The sequence below is a fragment of the Perognathus longimembris genome, chromosome 1 (assembly GCF_023159225.1).
Source record: "Perognathus longimembris pacificus isolate PPM17 chromosome 1, ASM2315922v1, whole genome shotgun sequence".
NCBI classification, from domain to species: Eukaryota; Metazoa; Chordata; class Mammalia; order Rodentia; family Heteromyidae; genus Perognathus; species Perognathus longimembris.
In genome coordinates this window covers 11,620,045-11,637,454 of record NC_063161.1, presented here as the reverse complement: position 1 = coordinate 11,637,454, position 17,410 = coordinate 11,620,045, and the positions used below count along the sequence as shown (strand labels likewise).

Below are 17,410 nucleotides of genomic sequence, written 5' to 3'. Positions count from 1 at the left end.
TGAAACCAAGACTTCTAAGTTGTCATGCACTCAACAGGAAAAAGTAAAAAGAAATAGCTCAATCAAAGCATTAAAAAAAAAAAAGCAGGCACTCATATAATTAGGGGTTCTAAAACCAATGTGCCCCCTTGCCCTCTTGCTTGACACTTTTTTGCCTTCCAAAAATAACCGGTTTGGAAAAACAAATAAATCAAGTATATACTAATCATCAACTAGTCACTGTGAAGGAGTTTCTAGAAAAAAAAATCATTCATACTTGATTGAATTGCTCTATTTTCCAGGCATTTGTTGAGTCACTGTCTCCTTTAAGCCATCTTGAGTGAGTGCTTTCTGTGTGTTAGTGGCAGCTGCCACTTAAAGGTGAATTTCTTCTGGTCATCTCCTTTTTCACAGTATTATAAAAGCTAATATCCCTGTGAAGAAAAGTAGCAATTAGAATAAGAAAGCCAAAGAGCCTGCCCTAGAATAGGAATATAATTTCTTTAAAAAAAAATAGGTACAAGTTAAACATAAAGTACATAAGAATAAAACACAGGCTAAGCTCTCAGCAGGAGTGTTAATGGGGAAATGGACAAGAACCAGGGCTGAGCTTTATACAGATGATTGTAGGAATGCATGGTACAACTGTGTGGATGTAAACAGTGTCATGGTCTATGTCATATGCTAGAACCCCGTGACTGTCAGCTAGCCCTTCAAAATCCCCACCTTTTGCTGAGTTTAGAATAGTTAGCTGTGCTCACAGTCTTCAAAAGACATTTTTGCCTGTTGGTAAATTACATTCGATTCCATTGTTTGAAACATTCCTAGACTTTCCCTAAAGGAATTTACGTGGGGAAAACACTGATAGGGCAGACCAGTATCAGGCAGAATAATAAGTTCTAAAAGAATATATAAAAATCAGATCTGGTAGTTGGAGGTGATGCCCAGTGGTAGGGCACATTTTTAGTGTTTTATATAAAGCCCTGAGTTTAATCCCGCCACCCCCCCCCCAAAAAAAAAAATATACAGTATGAAGAAGTTCTGAAAACCTTCTTTCAGAAAGTTCTGGTATAGCTACTAAAACACAGTGGCACTAAGTACAAATCAGGATAAGAATCAACAGAGTTCATTGAGGGAAGCTGGACCTTGTTATCAAGGACCTGAGTGAGCGTATTAGTGTTTTAGGGCGGTAAACTGGTTTAAGTTGATGAGTTTTATATTTTGATCATCAGTATGAGTTGCCAAAGGTTAACAGAGATGCTATTCAGCCGACCTAATTGCCCTGGATGAGTAAACTCCAAGCTAGGAAAGTGGAAGATGGGGAACCGATTGCCTAAGATAATGCAATAAAATCTGGATACGTGGCTTACTGATAGAGACTCCACCACTTTCACTAGGCATCCCCATTACAGGCACAGGAAACAGAAGTACTGTGTCCTCCTTTTAATCTCAGGGGAATCTGTGTATTCTAGATACTATCAGTAACTAAGTATACCAGCATCAAGTCTGAAATACACAACTTCCAAAGGTATTCATGCATCTCCCCAAAAATACCCAGCAGATGTCCAACTCAATCTGAAGGTAGTACTGATTTTTTGCCAATATAGAGTAAAAGTTGATGGTACTGATTTTGCCCTTAAATTAGTTGAAGGAAAGGTAAACTTGAGAATAGTCGTAAATCTCATAGACTTTGCATGATCTGTGGTGGGTTTTTTACATTGTCTGCCTTTGTGTGTGTTCTGACTAATAACAACCAATGAACAAACTGTGAAGATCAGCAGTGAGCATTCCAAAGCAGGAATGCAAAGAATGAAGCCATTCTTTATGCATCTTACATGTTTGTTGTGTTCTTTTCCTCATTAGTGTTAAGTTTCATCTCTCTCTTTTTTTTTTTTTGAGTTTAAAAAACAAGGTGCCATAAAGCCAAAGTAGACTAAATTCAGTACCGTTCAGAGAATACTTACTAAGCAGCTACTTTGTGCAAGGAATTTTGCTAGGAAACCAACGGAGGGTCAGAGGTGAACATGACAGTCCCTGCCTTTGGAAAATTCATGTTCCAGTTAGGGAAAACAAAAGTGGCTATAATCTATTCTGGAATACAAAGAAAGGCAATGATAACAAAATGAGGTCTATGGTGAACTCTAAGTACCCAGGAAAAGGAGCAGCTCATTCTGTCTAGTTGATTCAGGGAGTACTATACAGAGAAGGTAGTAGCAGTTTCTGCAGACCTTTGAGGTTTACAAGATATTTAATAGAAAAATTGAATGATTATTGTTCATTACTGTAGAGGGAAATTTAATCTTTTCAACTGATCCTTGATATTCACAGACTGTATCTTTCTTAAAAAAAACAAAAAAACACTCCGTTTAGAATAATGATACATTACCTGATTTCTCAGTGGAAAAAGCAAGGACCAAAGAATTTCCTAAAACATTCCAAGCTAATATCTGAGGATAATTCGTTTCTGCCTGAGAGTTTACAAAATACTTTCACACAAATTGAGACTAGGATCTTCCTTTTTCCATAACTCAAGGCCTTTGCTCTGTCTACTGTGTTATTGTGTTTGTCTGTTAATATTGTCTGCCAGAACACTTCCTAATCATCCTCTCAGCATTGTACTATTTACTAGTTTCCTCAGCTGTCACTCTAGTAAGTTCTTCCCTCAACTAAATCTTTATTGTGCTAAGAATATACTGTAGCTTTGTCTGGTTAGCTTCCTTTCTCAAAAATGAAAGCAATTTACTCCACACCTGAACAGAAAGGCATGCAAGTAAAGAATAGGCTTGGAGGTGATGTGGCCAATGAATGGACACTAGACACTTCCTTTTTTCCGTCCATAGGAGAGCAGATGTGAAGGACCTGCACCAGGATGCTGGTTAGCAACAGTGGCCCGTGCCAAAGCACTTACCACAGTGATGACTAAGGTTGGTCATGCCAAGTACTGTTACTGAGCCTGGTGTAGGGTATAGGTGTTAATCACTACCAAAATTTGCCATCATGCTGAACATAGCTACTGTCTCCAAAAGTTCAGCAGCTTGGCTACACTAGGTTGGTAAAGAATGTGGAAAGATAGTTTTCAGATTTTTTTTTCTCATTGAAAATAGACTTAGTAGTACTCTAAACAATGTAGTGTTTTTCAGTATAAAGATTATATTTGTGACAGATGTTTATGGCCCTTATTTGGGGATTGATAATGCACTTGGAGGTCTTTAGAGCTGAAGAGCCATTGGAACCCTATAAACCTCATCGTGTCTCTCTAGCGTCTCCCTAGCACAGTGCCTTGTACCCTGTGGTTCTCCTAGATGACAGAATGTGGGAAGATGAACTAATAGAAAGAGCCAACCTCTAGATTCAAAGATTAGGGGCCTTTTGCTCTGTAAAAGTACCTATGTGATTTAAAACCTTAAAGTATACTTTGGGAGTTTGATTTCTTGGACAGACTTCATAAAATTCAAGGACAAAAAGGAAATCTATAAGGTACTTACTTAGGGCCATGACTGGATGATTTAAGTATGAGCATATGATTTCTTATATAATAGCTATATTTGTCAAAACAAGCATTGAGGCCTGAGGTATAAGATCGCAGAAAACTCCATTTGACATTTATAATGTAAGAACAGAACTAGAAAGGGGGTAAAAATTTTCCTATCCTTCTACCTTGGTCTCTTGCCTTTTCTAACTTGGGAAGAAAGAGGAGCCCTTTTCAGTTTAACTTGGGTAGAAAGAGGAGCCCATATTCAGAGTGCCGGGGTTCCATACCTGCTATCCCTGCCACTTGGAAGATGGAGATATGGGGAAGATCATGGTTCAAAGCCAGCCCAAGCAAAAAGTAAGCAAGCTTTTACCTCAGTCTGTAAGCCAAGTGTAGTGGTACATGCCTGCCATACCAGCCATGCAGGGGGCCATAGCTAGCAGGATCCTAGTCTAAGGGCAGCCCTAGGCCAAAATACAGGCCTTACTTGAAAAATAACTAAAGCAGAAAGCAAAGGAAGGGGTGGCATTGTCCAAAAAGAAATGTCCTCATGACCTGACTTATGAAACAGCAACCCCTCTGTATAACGCCTTATAATAACAATAAAATTATATTTTTTTAAATAAAAACAAAGCAAAAAAGTGCTGGAGTGATAGCTCAAGTGGTAATGTGCCTTGCATAGCAATCAGAAAGCCCTCAGTTTAAATCTTTCCACCATAAAAGGAAAAAAAAAAAAGGAACACCACTAAAAGTCAAACAGGAAATAAGAGTAGCCAGATGTAATCCCTGCTACATGGAAGGCAGAGGTATAGGATCTCAATCATAGGCCATCCTTGAACAAAAGAAAGACCGTGTTTGAAAAAATCACTAAATGCTAAGAGCATGACTCATGTAGAGCCCTTACTTAGTAAGAGTGAGGCCCCAAGTTCAAATTCCAGTATAGCCAAAAGAGAAACAGAAAGATAGATTAGAATTGGGGTTTTATGTCGTTACACAAGGACAACATGCTTATTATAGTTGCATTTACTACATAACTGACACAGGATGGCCTCCTCCAGAAAAGAGGAGAATGCATTGGTGACTAGAGATGAAACTAACCAAGTGAAGTCACAATGCAAGCCATGGTTTTGTTTTGACATCTCTAGTTAAGACCTTTAGTTCCTTAGAAATCAGAATTGATTGGACTTCTCTGCTCTACCCTTATTCCATCACTGTTTCAGTAAGGCACGTTTCTGCCTTCAAAAATCTATGTATGTATGTAAGTAAGCAATTGTTCTTTTTTTCCTTCTCTCATCCACTCCCTAGCCAGTAATTGTGATTATTTTTATTTCTTCCATTATATTTGGGACATGGCTCTCTTAATAAATGCAGGCATCAAGTACAGGAATAGTTTCTTTTAATCCAAAGGTCGTTTCAAAAGTGGCTTTTGTCTTAGAAAATATTTTTTACTCTTCTCAGCAAAAAGTAATGGATTACAAAACCTATCTTTGTGAGGAAATGCTTTTCAGGTACATTTTAGGAACATGATCCAATTTTTAAAGCATTGTAAGATCTATTGTAGGTATGACAGTATAAAGAAATTAATAGCTTCCATTAAAAAAAAAACAAACCTTTAGATCTGCACTATCTTTTTGGTAACCACTAGTCATATATGACTCTTGAGCACTGGAAATGTGTTGAGTCTGAATTGGGATGTCTTCTAAGTGTAAAATACCAAGTTTCAAAGAGTAGTACCAGATAAAATGTAAACTATCCCATTAATTGTTTAGTATGGAATACCTGTTGAAATATTTTTACATACGGATTTTTTTTAATGTACCACTAAAATTAATTTCACCTGTTCCTTTTCTGTATAGCTACTACAACACTCAGTTATACATACACATGGCTTACATACATCATGGCTTGCATTATATTTCTGTTACACCAACACTGAGTTAACCTGTGCTGTAAGGTTGCTGTGCTTGGACTTGGCTCACTAGTCCCTGCACGAGGCAGGGGGGATTAGTTTGAGACATTTGGTACAGTGTGTCTTTGGTTATAGAGGACCATGGATAGACACCTGAGGACACTGTTATGCTACCTTTGGATTCTCTATCGAAGTAGTCACTTTGAGCTCTAACTGAAATGTAGTTGGGCCGTGAGAGAAACAGGAAATCATTATAGTCTCCATTGGCTACTTGCTTTTTTCCATACCTTCTTCCTTTAACTTATAATCTTCCTCATTGGGAAAAGAAAAAAACTTCGGTTTTTGACTACGTATTCAACAGTGTCAGTTGGCATGCTGATCTCATTGATAATGATTTTGTTACTTTGAATGACAGGGTTGAAAAATTCCATCAGCAAATTACCAAAAAATAATGAAGAACACCATCAACTTAGGAGAAAACTGAATTGTGTTCTTCCAGCACTACCCCTAATCTCTTTCTCTATATTTTCTTAACCATTTTGTATAACATGAGATGGATAGCGAATTTGTTAAAGCTTTGCATGCAATCTTCTAACAGAAATGAGAATAATAGACTAATATAAAATGTAAAAAAGTTTCCATATGTTTTATTTCTAATTATTATTAAGAGATTTCCCTGTGAATTAAATAGGATAAAATGTATTTTACCAAGGAATAAACTTACCAAACATTAAATGACTGTCCCCAAATAAGACATGTAGCTAATAACACCCACTAGGATGCAGTTCGAAATTTACTAATTGCAGATGTTATGCTATTTTTGTAAAATTACAACAGCTTTCAAAAGTTTGTTATTCTAATTATTTTTAAATAAGACTCCTAAAGTTTAAATAAATCAAAAGCACTGGAGATAATAGTAAACCTATTTACCTTCAAAGAGAATTAAGATTTAGAGAAGATTTGAATCATGCATTCCCCACTTTTTTATTCCATATCATATATCAATCCACTGCTAGGTAAATAGCTTATTTCTTTAAAACCCACTTTTTATGAAAGAAACCAGTCAAGTTTCTGTGGTTCTGTTAACACAGGATTTTTTGATTGTTTGAAAAAAGTAAAGAGAATCAGTATCTTCATCCATTCCATCACATCAGTAAAAACCTAACTTTAAAAAAAAAACTTCCCCAGGGGACAGTTGTGAACCACCCTCACCAGGTGGACTGGAATACTGATAGGAGGGAGGCATTGGTCCTTGTCTCCATGAGCATTTGTCTCCACAATGAGATTTTGCATGGCATATTTTACATTCCCAATCACAATCCAAAGCACAAGGTTGAGCACTGAGGAGAGACTCTAAGAACCATTTTAAAAGATGGGGCATAAAGACTTCAGATTTGCCGTGGGAAAGCCACCATACTCCTTCCTGCCCAGTTAGTGGCTTGGTGAAAGGTCCTAGGAAGCCGTTAGATTCAAGATGAAGAAGCAGGGTCCAAACCCTAAAGATACTTTCACAGTATCTCATTGAACCTGTTAACCAGTCCCAAAGGTTATATTAATATGTGTACAAGGATATCACACGTTATTGGGAAATTCACAGTACTTGTGTGGATTTTGAATCTTCCAGTGGTATCCTCCTAGAATTGGAATTGTAGCCAAGACTACGGAGCTGCTTTCTGGGCTATCACAGGCTCTATTCAAGCAGGCATTTTTGGAAAGGTCTATGTTAATTAAAATGCTTTTTTATACACTAATTTCTCATCCCATCTTTCAGACGCAAAAAAGAATTAAATATGGAATGGCTAATTTAAAATCTCAGGGTTCTTTTTTCCAAGCCAACCTTACATTGAGAGCAGGAATCCCTGCACCAAAGAAATGGTTCCCAATTATCCTGTCTTGGGTTTTGTTAGACATTGTACAAAAGTCACAAAACAAGTATGTAATAGAACCTGCCTAAATAGCAGCCACCCTCATTAAAAACAGAGAATTAATCAGAGGTGATTGAAGGAAGCGGTGCTTCATAGGTTCCCCCTCCCCCTTTTTTTCTTCCCTTCTAACCATAGAACAAAATACGTTACATAAAAGGATCGGAACTGTTATGCAGTACTCAATTAGAGGGAGGTGAATAGGTAGGTCTCTAGAATGCTGTTTTATCAAAAGAGCAGACTGGTGTTTGCATGACTGTTGTTTCATTACAGACCCTGTCATTAATTCCATGTGTCAATACTGCCCTGTAGTACACAGAGCAGACAAGAAAGAAGAGCCCTTGAAAACAAGGGAATGATTTTTGAGTCGTTATCAAGCTAAGTGTCAAGCGGGAAGCTGAAACTCGTATAGGTAAATTCGAAGGGACTCTTGGGAGATCTGCAAGTGGGAAACAAGAATGCATTTTACCAACTGCTTAATTATGTCCTGTTTTTCAACAAGTACACTTGAATTGAATGCTTTGTTTGTCCTGCACAAACACATGTGCTGTGAGCAGGAGTATTCTCTTGCTTCCAGGTCAAGTAAGGTGTTTTATACACATCTCTGACCTACTCTATAATGTGCGATTGGGTATTAGTATCTGAGCCCCAATACTGCACTGTCATTTGTGGGAGAACGAATCACATAGGAGCCAGAAGCCCTAAAAAGTGTGACCTTCTCTGAGGTTCTGAGAAGTTACACGAGCCCAGGCATCCCAGAGTACCATACTTACAGGAAAAATGGTAACTCGGGAAAACGTCAAAATACATCTGGGGAAAGAAAGAAAAAAAGCAGACCAGAAAAGGTTAAATATGTATAAATCCCATACTATCCCATCCCTAGATCTTTAAGAAAGTTGGGTTTTTTGTTTGTTTGTTTTTTGTTTGTTTTTTGGTTTCCATTAGCCCTCCCAAGGGTTAGACTGGGGCAAAATAGGGTTTCCTTTCTTGGACGTGCTTTATCTGTGTCCTCTTGTCTGGCCAAGCCCTTAGAGATTATGGTTCCTTATCGTTTAGTAAGATCAAATTTCTAAATGATGTTTCGTTCCAGTTGAACATTCTTGGAGGCTTATCTCTTCCCTGGCCAGATGCCTGATCAGATGAGAAGCCCGCCATGATACTGTCACAGTGCCTAGAATGGGCTCTTTATCCAGTAGACATCACTGTACTTTTTGATGATAACGAGGGCAGTCTTAACTTATGTTAAGGCCTGTGTATAGCATTGAAGGTAAGTATGAAGGAGTCGTTGCTATGTGAATATCTTAATCCTGATATACATTTTAATATGTAGTATTTCCATTTTACCATGATTTACATAGATATGACACCTAGCCATCTTTTCTAGATAGGACCTCCATAAATTTAGCATCAAAAGTAACTCTTCATAAGATGGCCTGTCTGGTGTGGGCCATGACTGAATCTGTGTTCCCTCTGTGTAACTCTTGCCATTGCTTTGATTTACCTATGTAATCGTGTTAATCATCTGCCGGTAGATTGCAGAAAGGTTTTGTGGTCTTAGTGTATGTCAGTAACAAGTTGGATGCTATATTTGACTCTTGGGTTTAGAGTATCTTGATTTAGAAACAGAGACTTAGAATAATGAGTTTGGGTGTCTTCAGAACCTAACAGCTTTTTAAATAGATCAAACTTATTTAGCCTATTACTTAGACTCTTAAAATCAGTATAGAAAGTGTGGTGGGATCGTCTTGTCCAATCCTTCATTTTATAGCCCAAAGAGGCGAAATGACTTGCCCAAGGATACATAGCAATTTAGTAGAATATCTGAGACTACAGCCTAGATCGCCTACTGTCCTGTACCTAAAAAGCCAAGTCTGTATCAGTTTGTGGCTGGGAATTCGAGGCTGTAGAGTATGGAGAAAGCCTGACTTCTGCTGGACCATTAGAATTGTCCAATAATATTTGCTCATCCAGGACAATAATTAAGGGTTAAAATAAGAGAATGATTCCTGACAGATGGCTCTCTACATTCTCCATTTGTGCCATAACCCATGTACTGTATTCTTTCCTAGAACATTTACAGTACACCACTATGTGCCGTGTCCTCTATGAGAGACTGGCAGGTTACAGCCAGATAAGACATGGGCTCTGCCCTCCAGCGCTCGCAGTCTAGTAGAAAGCAAGTCCCTGGGAAACACCATTCAGAATTTCCTGTGAAATGTTCATTCCTGTTTCTGTAAACCTTGACGTTGAAAAGAAGATCTTTTACCCACAGACTTATCTTAGTAGCTTGTTCACAGCTATCAGTATTTCATAAGAGGTGTACTTGTTCTCTGTGAATATGGACCATGATAGTGAATAGAATGTTAGTTCACAAACACTTCACAAACTCTCCCATCTAAAGCATACAGATATACAAACATTGAATATTTAAAGCACAGAACATATTTTTTCATATGTCAGCAGTATTGTTTAATAGCTCTCAAACTTTGTAAGGACAGTTATTTTTAATAATATTCTTAAATGGGCCGGGAGGAGCGGCTTTTGAAATAGAAGGCAAAAATACCTTCATACTCAAATCCAGACTCCTCAGCCTCGTATTTAAGGTCTCCATTCAGATCCTCATCCGTACCTCTTATCTCTTTGGAGCTTTCTTTTTCCTTTTCCTCAGCCATGCTAGCCTGCTTGCTAACCCCCCCCCCCCCCCCCCGTCCCCAACTAACTTTTGCTTCTGTGCCTCTGCTTGACTAATTCTGTTTGTGGGATGCCCATGTCCATCACTGCCATTACAGTCCCCCTCCTGCAAGGAGCTTGTAGTCAGCACCCCCGTCTCCCGTGTCCCTCTCACATGTGCAGAGCCCATGTGGCTGAAGAAGGAACGTTGCTTCGGTGTTCTGTCCCCATCTTGCTGTTTTAGAGGCAAACCGATGATAAAGCCGTAGGAACTGAGTCTGTATCAAAGATTTCACTTAGGGCTGTGTCGGCTGCTAGTTAGGAAGATCAAAGGGGCTATTCTGGGGGGTGTATGAGACATAAACCTGGGGGTCCATAGAGAAAACAGTCACACATTGGTAAATGATCCTCTCCTGTTCCTGAGCAGGACAGGAAATGTCCTTTAAGCAAATTTCAGGTGTAGTAAGAGTAGATCAATGAACCATCAAGTTTAGAGAAAGCAGGGCTCTGCCTATTAATCATCTCAAGCTTGTTGACCAGCTGTTCTGTAATTCCTTCAATATTGTTTAATGTGTGTGTATGTTTTATCTTCTGAACTGACTAAAAGCTTCTTGAGGACAGGGACCATGTCTTTTATTTTCCTCTGCATATTCGTTGCCACTTATTCCTAACTAGCTTTGAGAAGCCTTCTCTAAGCATGTGTGGAATAGTAATGCAGTTGTGGGTCCCAGCTATCTCCCAGCCATTACACCACACTGCAGATGTCTCCTAGCCTTTACATGACCCCACTTAGCGAGATGAGTATTCCTGGCCTACTTCTGCACATAAGGAAGCCAGAGTTCAGAGCACTCAAGGTCTTAGGGCAGAGAGTGGTAGATTTCAAATTAGAACCCAAAACCTATACGTGCCTTTCACTACACTACACTATACTACACTACAACAATAAACACTCGACTCCTATACAATTCACGGAGCTCTTTGATCTACATTATTATTGCTGTGTCATCACTACCATTAAACTGCCACTTCTTACACTGTCATCAAGATGTAGGTAAACCTAGTATTATCATGATCCCCATTTCACAGATGGGGAAATGAGGCTCAGAGACTTGCCCAAGAACACAGAGCTGGTAAGTGGAGGAGTCAGGAATAGAGACTTCCTGACTCCAGATCTCTTTGTTCTGTGAGTGACATCACATTACTGCCTTAATGTATTTGCATGAGTGCATGATTATGAGGCCAGTTTTCACTGATGCCTTTCCTACAGAAATGCCAGTGTGCCCACACCTGGCATGGAGCCAGGGGGGGAAAAGAAAATTCATTCCTTTGGAACAGCCTTTGTAGTAGAAGGTGATACAAAAGCACAAGGGGGGAGGCAGAAAACTCGAGGAGTTCACAAGTGAAAATCAAAATATTAGGCCCTTTATTCTGGAAATGAATTCCCACAATTTGGCTATAAAATGATAATCTTTTTTTTTCTAGGTAAAATTGGGCTAGAGAATAGGGATGAACATGCCAGTAGACTTAATTTCAAAATAGTCCTTAGATGAGGAAGTGCTGGGTACAGCATACAGCCCCAGAATTATCCTTATTACCAAAGAGACACAGTAGCTGTAGTAAGTCGATCTGGTGGGTAATGGCAGAGCCACCCAGAAAGCCATCACTATCCTTGGTAGAACTCTAGTCCTACCTGTCAGTCTATTTCTGCCTCTCCCTACTTTTCAGCCCCTACTCCACCCACCTTACCAATTTCACCAACCCCTCTTAAGACCTAGAATCCTTTTTCTCTTTTTTTCTCTTTTTTTCTTGTTTGTTTGTTTGTTTGGAGACAGGGTCCCACTGGCCTCAAACTCTCAATGCTCCTGCCTGTCTCTTTAGTGCTGTGATTACAAGTATGCACCACCACACCCACCTTTAGATCAAGATCTTTCTTATTCCTCAGTGTTTTTCTCCCAGAAAGTTGACCTCGTTCTCTTTTGCATCAATTTTTAATATGTAGTATCCTGCATCCTGAAGTCTTCAGCACAATCAGTGAGAACTAGGAATATGCATGTTGTAAGCTATAGCAGGGTAATGTGTATCCATGCTAGAGAGAAGTTTTCCATGGAAACAGGTTGCTTCTAACTCTCCACTGAACATTTCTACCTGGTTGTCATCAAGACAACTCGAACTCTTCATGTTGAACGTTACCAGCACCTCCTCACCAAGTCTGCTCCATAACCTGCGTCTGGCTTCAATAGATAATGTCACATTCACTTGGTCACCTGCACTGGCGCCACAGGGACACTCTACCACTGTCTTCCTCTTCCAGTGAGTCATCAGATCTGCCTCAGACATACTGAATTTTCTTCCCACAACCTCAGCCATAATCTACCTCTCTGTCTCCTCTCTCATATACTGTTGGAACTCCTAGTCTACCACTCTGCTGCAAAAGGAAACAACCCTGTTTGATTTTCTTTACGGATAAATTCTTAAGTTCCTGACTTTGGCACTTGAAACATTTGACTACTAGATCCCAAATCACCCTTACCTCCTGCCACTGCGTCCTTGAACCTCTCCACTCCCCAAACATGGGATAGAAAAGATGAACTGATGCCATCAACGGAGGTCCTCCTAAACACACAGGCGATGGGACCATCCAGAACTCTTGACACTGTGTCCATGGCCTGAAACGCGATGGGCCCTGGGCTTGGCACAGGACAACCCCGTGTTGCCTTCCCCTCCTCCCCCGGACAGTTTGGTCAGGCCTCGGCTTGGGGGCCGCCACAGTGCTTTGTTCATAATTCTCAGCACCTCCCCGTTATGTTCTGAGTCATTTTCCATGTGTTTGTTTTGCCTACTCATTAAGGGCAGTGGCTGCACCTCGTCTTGCTTTCCTGCCCAGCACATGACACAGATCATGTCCCCCAGCTATTGAGCAGGTGTCGAGCAGGTGAACTCAGGTGTGCTCCTCCAGTGCAGGTAGTTAGGGCAAGTATGGCGGGGACTCAGGAGTGCTGTGTTCCAGCTCCAGCCCTGCCACTCCGTTAGTGACCTTGGGTAAGTCACTTAGTCTCCTCTACTAAAGAAGGGGGTTGGACTAGACGATCTCTGATGCCCCTTCCTTCTAGCTTTAGGCTTTATGATTCTGATCCCTTTTCCTAATCAGTAAGCACATTTTCTACTTCATAACATTCAAGAGTCTCAACTTCTAGCCAGTCAGCTATTTACATTTTCCAAATAGACTTTTGGACTTCCAGACTCTTGGAAGTTGTCTTCTGGTGGTAGCCAGAGCTGCCTGCTTAGGCTTCTGTTGGCTTAACCAGTGATCACTGAGCTAGCCTCACCCCGCAAGGTTTTGATGTGTCTAGCAGCACACAGTTGTGATGGCTGCTCCTTCCCTGCCTCCCCTGGAGAAAGTCCTTGTCTGTCCTGGCCTCTGGGCAGCAGGAAGGAAGCGCCCTTTCCCTTCACTCCTCGTCTCAGCAGCAGTACAGCTGCACCATCATGTTTGCAGGGAGCGGTGCCCACTTGTGTGAGAAATCACATTAGACAGCTCCCTCTTACACACACTTCTGACCTTTTGGGGGTGTAAGGAGAACTGGCGTTAGCCATTCAACAGGTACATTCACCACAATCTCCATGTAATAAATAAAGGCCTGTGAAGAGATTAAATCTTTCCTAATGCTTTCTGATTGGCTTAATCAATAATTAATCATCTTTAGATGAGGCTGTAACTTGTGGAGTAGATATAATTGGATTAACTGAAAAGAGGCAGTTGGGGAGAGCTTTGAAGAGATTAAAATGGCTGTCAATCCCATAATTAAACTGCTACAAACAAAAGCAATGGTGTTTTAAACTAGAAGGAGAAGGAAAGTGAGAGAGAGAAAAGAAAGAAAATTTGGGGAAGGCCAGCTGATTTGAAATGAAGCTACAAGCTGTATGTGTCACTAGAGATTGTAGATGCAAAATCAGATCTGATAGACTTAACGATTCATGGGATGAAATCGTTAGGTGCCAAATCAGCCATTTTCTTGCATATGCCAGGGGCAGGTGAGATTTTGGCAGCTTGGACTTCACTGAAACCAAACAAATTCACAAAAGGAAAAAATATATATATTATTTAAAACAGAAGAGATCTGCTCCTTGTCCTAAGCCCATTTAGACCTTGACTTTTCATACTTTTAATTGGCTTAGTAGGTTTGGCCTGTGTGAATGAAGTCTTTTATCTTCCTCTTTTTCTTTCTATGCCCCTTTCATCTTTCCTATTACACAGGAGAGAGCTTTAGAGAAAATACTTTGGTTTTAAAAGACTTTTCCTTTTAAAAGGATGTGGATTTGGGTGGGGGCGGGGGATGCGTGTGATGCTGGTGAATACTTTTTTTTTCTCTCTCTTTTATCTCTTTTTCCAGAGAGGAGTTGCTTAAGCCAATGGGACTGAAACCTGACGGGACAATAACGCCCTTGGAGGAGGCACTCAGCCAGTACTCTGTCATCGAAGAAACCAGCTCGGACACAGACTAAAAGCGTCATCACCTGCTCAACTTCCAATATTGCTTTTATTGGCATCCTTTTTCTGTAGCTCCAGGAGAATCTTTTCTCTACAACATTTATGCCCTTGCTTTGGCTAGAAACACATTAACTGGTTTACTCATTGAGAATCCAGCCTATTTCAGAGGTGATCTTGTGTTTTCTGCGATATTGAGGCATTCATACAGAGCTGCAGTTAGGCAGAGTCCTAGGGGCTAGAAGCAGAGCAGTAATTCCATTTCATCAGGATGCAACGGAGGACTCCTTTCTGTAAAGCAGCCCTGGGCCAATCTGGCAGTCCTGGTTGCCAAGATTCCTAGCCGAAGACACAGCCATGTCCTTCCTCACTCGCGTGAGCGAGCTCTCCCACGTCTCTCCAGCAGCCAGAGGCAGGCGAGAGCAGAACGAATGAGCTGGCAAACAAGGGCTGAGGCGAGTGGTTCCTTAGGTCCAGACTGACCGCACGGAAGCCAAGCAGCTGCTCTGTAAACCCCTAGTCCCACTCTTCATTTCAATTTTCTATAAATATGGAAACACACACACAAGCACACACAGAGCCCCAGACTTACAAACTTAGTTACACTCTAAAAGTTTGTATGTCGTGTGGCTACAACTTCAGAATACTTTACTCCCTAGAAGGAGTTCTAACCGATGGTTTCGTTCCAGGCAGCTACCTATGCCTATTTATTCCCTTATGTTCCTGAACACTAGTACCGTAGAACTGGACCGCCATCCGCATCGTTGCACTGGGAGTGTGCGTGCCGAGGTCAGCTCGGGGCGCCAGGAGCAGACCCGTCCACTAGCCCAGCAGAGATGACGGGGCTCCCTAAGTAATGGGGTTCTTTTGTGGCCTCTCCTGGGAGTGGGGTCAGCAGCACCCATGTGTACATAACGGTCATTTATATGCCATGTTTTCAATGGGGGTCAGTGTGTGTGCTTGTGTGTGTGTGTGCTCCCTTTCTACTTAGGTGATCAGTTTAATGGTAACTTTATTTATTTAAAAAAAAGAAACACAGATAGTTACCATTAAACTGATTGCTGTTTATTTTTACTGTTAGCATTGGGCAAATGAAGAAGTAGAAATGCAGTCATGCAATAGACAGTGGGCCTAGTTTGATCAGGGGCTAAAGTTGAAAGGGTTTGGTTTCCTTTTATGTATATGTGTGAGTGTGAGAGTATGTGGACACTCTCTCACTCACACATACACACACATAGATAATGTGCTTAACCACTGCCTTTTAAAACTTTAAATTAAATAAAACATTGGGGTTGATTCAATTTAGCCATCTTGTGTGAGTTTCTTTGTACATCCATGGGCTAAACGATACTGTTCACAGCTCATGCTTTTTGAAAGTGCTTTTCCATCCATTTTCTCACTTATCATTGTAGCCGTTTCTAAGGACAGGCAAAGCATTTGAAAAATTGGTAAAAATAACATATAACCAGAAGTCACTTTCCTGACAAAGCAACATATCAGAAACCAAGTCCTACAAGGCCTTTTTTAAGGGGACAGAGCGATGTCACAAAGTTTCTCACAGTTTACTGACAGGAAAGACTTTCAAGGTTGCCACTCTTAGCCTCTTAAGCCATGTGTACATTTCTGACCTTTTTAGTTACTTGGCTTTCCAAAAAAATAGCAAAGAAGGAGGCTGCTAGAATGAAGATAGGCATACTGAAGACATTAAAAAAAAGAAAAAAAAAAGACCAAGTGAAAACCAGGTACCAAGATGGGAAAATGAAGACCTTATTCAAGGCGTAGTCGGTCTGGGACTCTTACCAAAGGATACTCTTTGACCCAGAAAATACATGCTTAATCATATAGCCATAGACCAAATCTCATAATGGTGACTGAGCTTCTTTTAAAGAATAAATTAAATCCAGAATGCTTTTATAAAAGACTAGGAAAGATAAACACATGTTAGGGTTTTTCACCCGCATTTTGTTGGAGAGCCTGTGATGACCCATCTAGCCATCAGCACAGAAAATGAAGCTTGGCAAGTCATCATTTTAGATTAAATAGGAAAAAAAAAATAAGTTTAGAAAAAAAGAACTAATATTTTTGTTATTTCATTCTACAAATGCATTTTTAAAGTATTTTTATAATTTCTCCCGTCTGCTAGCTTGGGCATGAATTTTCAGCCTGTGTAAATGAAGATGTGTGTAATGAAATAACCATCCCGCCGGCTCTGCCGCCTAAGTGTTTGCACAGTCTTGTTTAAGTAGCTGCGCTCTCTGCTTTCCGTGCGTTCTGTGGCATTTTGCATTTCTCTGTGCTGGGCACGAAGTCTTGTTGCTCAAGAGAAAGAATCTGCAAACGGAGAAGATGGGAGTGACCTCGCCCTTCACCGAAGGAAAGCCAACACCTGCTGGAAGCTCACGACGTGCCTGCCTGCCGGGCCTTCTCTCTGTCCACTCCTGCAGCCTTCTCGCGTCTCCTGGCAGAGCGCCTCTGGAGAGAGCGCCCCCCCCCAGCTCCCCAGCACCGCTTTCCTCCTTCCCCCTCCCCCTCTCCCCCTCCCCCCTGCATGCCTGGCGCGCGCAGGCTGTACACCCACACTGGGACCTTCAAGCCATAGGCTTTGAAACGTGGGGGATTCATTGCCTGCCGTGGGGCTCGTGGTCCTTCTCAGGCCATTTTAAAGCAATAACTATTTCAGCAGAACCAGTCTAGAGATCTGTTGCAAGCAGGGAAGCGCCCCGGAGTGGAAGGGGAGTGGGAAACTGGAATCCTTTAAGGGTAGCTCAGGGGGGTCCAGGGTGCAGGCATAGGAGGAGAATCTGAAGATGAGAATTCCCAGGCCGCACTTTACAGGCCCTCCCCCTCCCCACTCCTCCTCACCTCGGAAGTGGGAGATGAAGGAATGGGTCCCAAAGCAAAGCATTTGCTTTAGAGGAACAGCCACCAGACGTCTGTGACTCCTTCACATACCCAGTGGTCTCGGGTGGCAG

General features: G+C 41.1%; 1 protein-coding gene across 6 annotated transcripts in view; it reads left to right on the top strand.

The window, feature by feature from the left end:
- The window catches only part of Ric8b (RIC8 guanine nucleotide exchange factor B), a 103,860-nt gene extending 88,117 nt beyond the window's left edge, over positions 1-15,743 (top strand). For 2 of the 6 annotated variants that reach the window (XM_048356594.1, XM_048356574.1), the window contains one exon: positions 14,344-15,743. In XM_048356594.1, the coding sequence (XP_048212551.1) occupies positions 14,344-14,455 (112 nt within the window). In that variant the 3' untranslated portion in view covers positions 14,456-15,743. Of the gene's footprint in view, positions 1-2,819; positions 3,968-7,555; positions 8,550-14,343 lie in introns of those variants that run through there. The other 4 variants (XM_048356602.1, XM_048356613.1, XR_007212480.1 and 1 more) reach the window with 3 other exon arrangements.
- The last annotated feature ends 1,667 nt before the right edge of the window (positions 15,744-17,410 follow it).